This window comes from Diabrotica undecimpunctata, chromosome 3 (genome assembly GCF_040954645.1).
Source record: "Diabrotica undecimpunctata isolate CICGRU chromosome 3, icDiaUnde3, whole genome shotgun sequence".
NCBI lineage: Eukaryota > Metazoa > Arthropoda > Insecta > Coleoptera > Chrysomelidae > Diabrotica > Diabrotica undecimpunctata.
The window spans coordinates 172,714,752-172,718,880 of record NC_092805.1 but is presented as its reverse complement, the minus strand read 5'-3'; the positions used below and the strand labels follow the sequence as shown (position 1 = coordinate 172,718,880).

General features: G+C 34.1%; 1 protein-coding gene across 1 annotated transcript; it reads left to right on the top strand.

Annotated features, from left to right (window-relative positions):
* The first annotated feature begins 487 nt into the window (after positions 1-487).
* On the top strand, positions 488-988 carry LOC140436147 (uncharacterized). Its single transcript, XM_072524855.1, has one exon. It carries the CDS (start codon positions 488-490, stop codon positions 986-988), a length of 501 nt encoding a protein of 166 aa, XP_072380956.1.
* The last annotated feature ends 3,141 nt before the right edge of the window (positions 989-4,129 follow it).

Below are 4,129 nucleotides of genomic sequence, written 5' to 3'. Positions count from 1 at the left end.
GTTAGAATGGTCAAAACAAAAGTAACAGAATTAAATTTACTGTCTTGTCTATTAACCTATGATGGACCCCTTTGTCGTTACCTATGACGGACTAGGAAAAAGGAAATAAATTGCTACTTAACGATTAACATAATACATTTTACAGGGATGGATTCTCATAAAAGGCAACAGTGGAATGAGAGTAATATGAAGCACGCTTTAAAAAGCATACAAGAAAAAACTATGGGGTTTAAGTTGGCAGCAAAAACATTTAACATTCCAAAAACGACTTTGAAAAGGCACTTTAATAAGCAGCAAGGAAGTACCAAAGGTGATTTGGGAGGACGAAGACCAATATTTTTCACTGCTATTGAAAAGGAAATTGTTGACCATATTATCACCATGGAAGCTCGTTTTTTTTGGCCTGACCAGTAAAGATTTACGAAAACTTGTATACGAAGTAGCTGAAATAAACAATATTAACCACAGTTTTAATAAGGAAACCAAGATGGCAGGGTGGAAATGGGTCAGAGGCTTTTTAAAGCGAAATCCACGATTATCATTACGAACTCCAGAAAATACTTCGTTGGCAAGGGCTCAAGCTTTTAATAAACCAAATATATGTGCCTATTTTACAGCATTAGCACATATATTAGACAAGTTTCAATTTCCACCGGAAAACATTTATAACATGGACGAGTCCGGTTTGACAACTGTGCAAAAGAGATCGCAGAAGATTTATGCTAGTAAAGGTCGCAAACAAGTTGGTGCTTTAAGTAGTGCAGAACGCGGTCTACATATTACGGTCGTATGTGCAATAAATGCAATTGGAACATATGTTCCTCCTGCTTTGATTTTTCCTCGACAGAGGAAGAAAGACGAACTTATGATCGATGCACCTACTGGAAGTGTAGCCTTCACTCAAGAAAAAGGATGGATGACTTCCGACATTTTCTGTCTCTGGATGCAACATTTTTTAAGGTATTCAAAGGCTTTTAAAACCAACTAAGTTTTGTTGTTACTCGATGGTCATGGTAGTCATAAAAGTTTTGAAGCTCTCCAGTTTGCAAAAGACAACGGTATTATTATGTTTTGTTTTCCTGCTCACTGCTCTCATCACGTTCAACCCTTGGACGTAGGATTTTTTAGACCACTTCAAACTTACTACGGCCAAGAAATTCAATTATGGCTGCGACAGAATCCAGGTAAAACAGTTACCCAATTTAAAGTAGCCAGTATTTTTAAAAAAGCATATTTAAAAAGTGCTCTTCCATCAAATGCAATAAATGCATTTAAAAAGACAGGAATAGAACTGTTCAATCCAGATGTCTTCGAGGATTGGCAATTTTTGCCGTCTATAATAACAGATAGAGAAAATTATGAACAAAACCCACTACCAGGATGTTCTGACGAGAACTCACTACCGGAACATCGGAACCAAAATGTTTCTTCGAAAGGTTTATCAAAAATCACTGATCAGAAATCAACATCATCGTCAGTCCTAAACATCTCGGTCGAAGATATTTGTCCTCCTCTTTTAGCTGGAGTATCTAAAGTAACTCAGAAAAGTGGTAGAAAACGGGGTAAAACAGGATATTTAAATTCAACGCCAGAAATTGATGATATAAAACAAAAAATTGCTGAAAAAGAAGCAAAAAAAAAAGAAAAAAAGACGCAAGAAAAGTAAAAAGGCAAGTTCGTGTTTCAACTACAAACAGTTCTGAAGACGATTGTGAATAATCCTTTGAAGAAGACGACTCGGACGATGCAGTTTGCATTTACTGTAACGAACTATTTTCGCATTCACGATCCAAAGAAAAATGGATTCGTTGTCAAGTGTGTAAGAATTGGTGTCACAATAAATGTGCAGATGTAAATCCTGGACGTAAACAATTTGTGTGTGAATTGTGCATGTAACTTTTTTCTTAAAAATACCTATTTGTAATATTATTTATCGTTTCGAATATCTTTTGGTTTAATAAAATAATTTGGTATTTACTTATTTTATACAAAATGCAACGGGTCCATCATGGGCGTATCAAAGGGTCCATCATGAGCGCATATATGCCCATGATGGACCCTTAACAGGATTTTAGTAAACTATGAATAACTTTTGTCATCTTAATTTTTATCAAAATTTGGAACATTTGCATATTATACAAATAACAAGACGTTTTGTGGTCATTGTGTTAAAGCCCGCTAAGTAAATAATTAAAATTATTAGGGAGCTTTTTCCTTAAGGGGTCCATCATAGGCACATTTCCCTTACATATTTAACACTGTTGGCGATATTTATGTCATTCTGGCATGTGTCCAGTGTTGTCCATACCCACAGAATTTAACCATATCTCTTGATGTCATGCAGGAGTTTTTCTTGTTCTTTTTTGGGTGTTGGGATTATTCCATTGTTTAACACAGGTGGAGTTCCTTGACGTCTAGATGTTGAAGTCCCATTTTGTCCTACTGGACGACCTCTCTTTCTTGGTAGTGACTTCCCAGATTTACATTAATGTTCAGAAATGGCTTGTTTGAAGTCAAAAAATGGCATTTAGCAATTTTGTTCATTTTTTCTACGCCAGAGTCTCCATGCGTTCACAACACATAGATCCAACATATGAAAAAAAACTCATTTATACCATTTTCTTGATCTTAGATGGATTCTGAAAGCCCCAGCATCGAGTCTAATAAGTTTACTCCTCCCAGAAGCTGATTATAAACTTCAACAGCTTGAGGACATGGAATCTCTTTGTACGTTTTTTTCGTTTCAGAAGTTCCTACGTTTTGTGATTCAAGGTTAATCACCAATGTAACTTAATTGGAGACCAGGTCACATAGTAGTTATTTCTACAATAACCTAGTTGACAAACTCACGGCCGTTCTCACTTTGCAAGATATATGGAGCACTTACTAGACAAAAAATATCAACCAAGTGGTCAGCCACTTTAAGTGCTGTTTTGGTTTTCAATGGTCTCAAAAACAAAAATTTAGTCAAATGATCCTGGTTGTTAAAAAAAATTATATGGAATATCGGGCTTTGTTTGCATATCTATCAAGTCAACCTAAAATATGATTGATATTATTTTTTCATATCTAAAAATTATTAGCTCTTTATAATTACCTGACATCTACAGTTCATATATTTATAAACTATAGGCTTGACAACCAAGCTTGTCTTTGGAATTTCTTTTCATTTACTAAGGTAAGTTTAAAATTTTTCAGATTATATTTGCGTATTTTTCCTTTAATTCACGCTTCATTTTAATAAACAACAAAAAAATGTTCAAAAAAAAAGACTTTTTGACAAGAACTTGCCAGAGAGAGAGAGAGAGAGAGAGAGAGAGAGAGATGTACCTAAAGACTGTGCCTAAGCCATAGTTAAAAAAAAACTAAAATATGTACCTACCTTTTTTCTTCTACGTCCTATATTTATGTGCGCTGTATGCACAATATCAAATAATTGCTCACGATGAAAAAAATTTGATTTCCTCTTTGTTAGTGTGTATTTTGGCGATCAGAAGTTTATTTTTTGCAATGTTTAATAATTCATATCGATTGAGTCTTCAATAATGTTTATATCATAGTTCTTTGCCTAATCTTCGCAATTCTTGTGCTTCTTTAACCTCATAGTTTTTTATAGTCGCCTTCTAAAAGTAGCTAGATGTAATACTTGACTCCCCTTAAAGTTTATTCAAACCATCCTCGAATTCCTTTTTAAGATTGATTCACCCATTGTATTGTTATGTTTTTATAATTCTTCTAATTTATTGTTTTCATTTATTTATTAAAGGTTCTATTTATAACACTTACAAATTTATTAAAGTCTTTATTACTAATTTATCTTACACGAACAATTATACAATTTACGGGCATTACATTTTAAACGCGGCGTGCTCTTCAAAAATTAACCGTTCTCCTTAAATAAAATGTCCCATTTATATATAAAATGCCGTTATCTAGAAAACTCGATGCCCTTCTTCATTAAAACGGGATCCCATCGAATAGACTGGTCTTTCGACGAAGGGACTAGAGGTTGGTCGACGGCTGAAACTGGTTTTTTTAACTGAACGCCGAAATAACTAGAACAGAAAAGATATTAGCAATAAATATGTTTACAGTTTTGAGTCATATGACACGTCATTATTTATCGTAA

Bases quoted from the DNA above. Each gene is read 5' to 3' on its own strand.
- LOC140436147 (XM_072524855.1), top strand. From the start codon at position 488: ATGGCAGGGTGGAAATGGGTCAGAGGCTTTTTAAAGCGAAATCCACGA.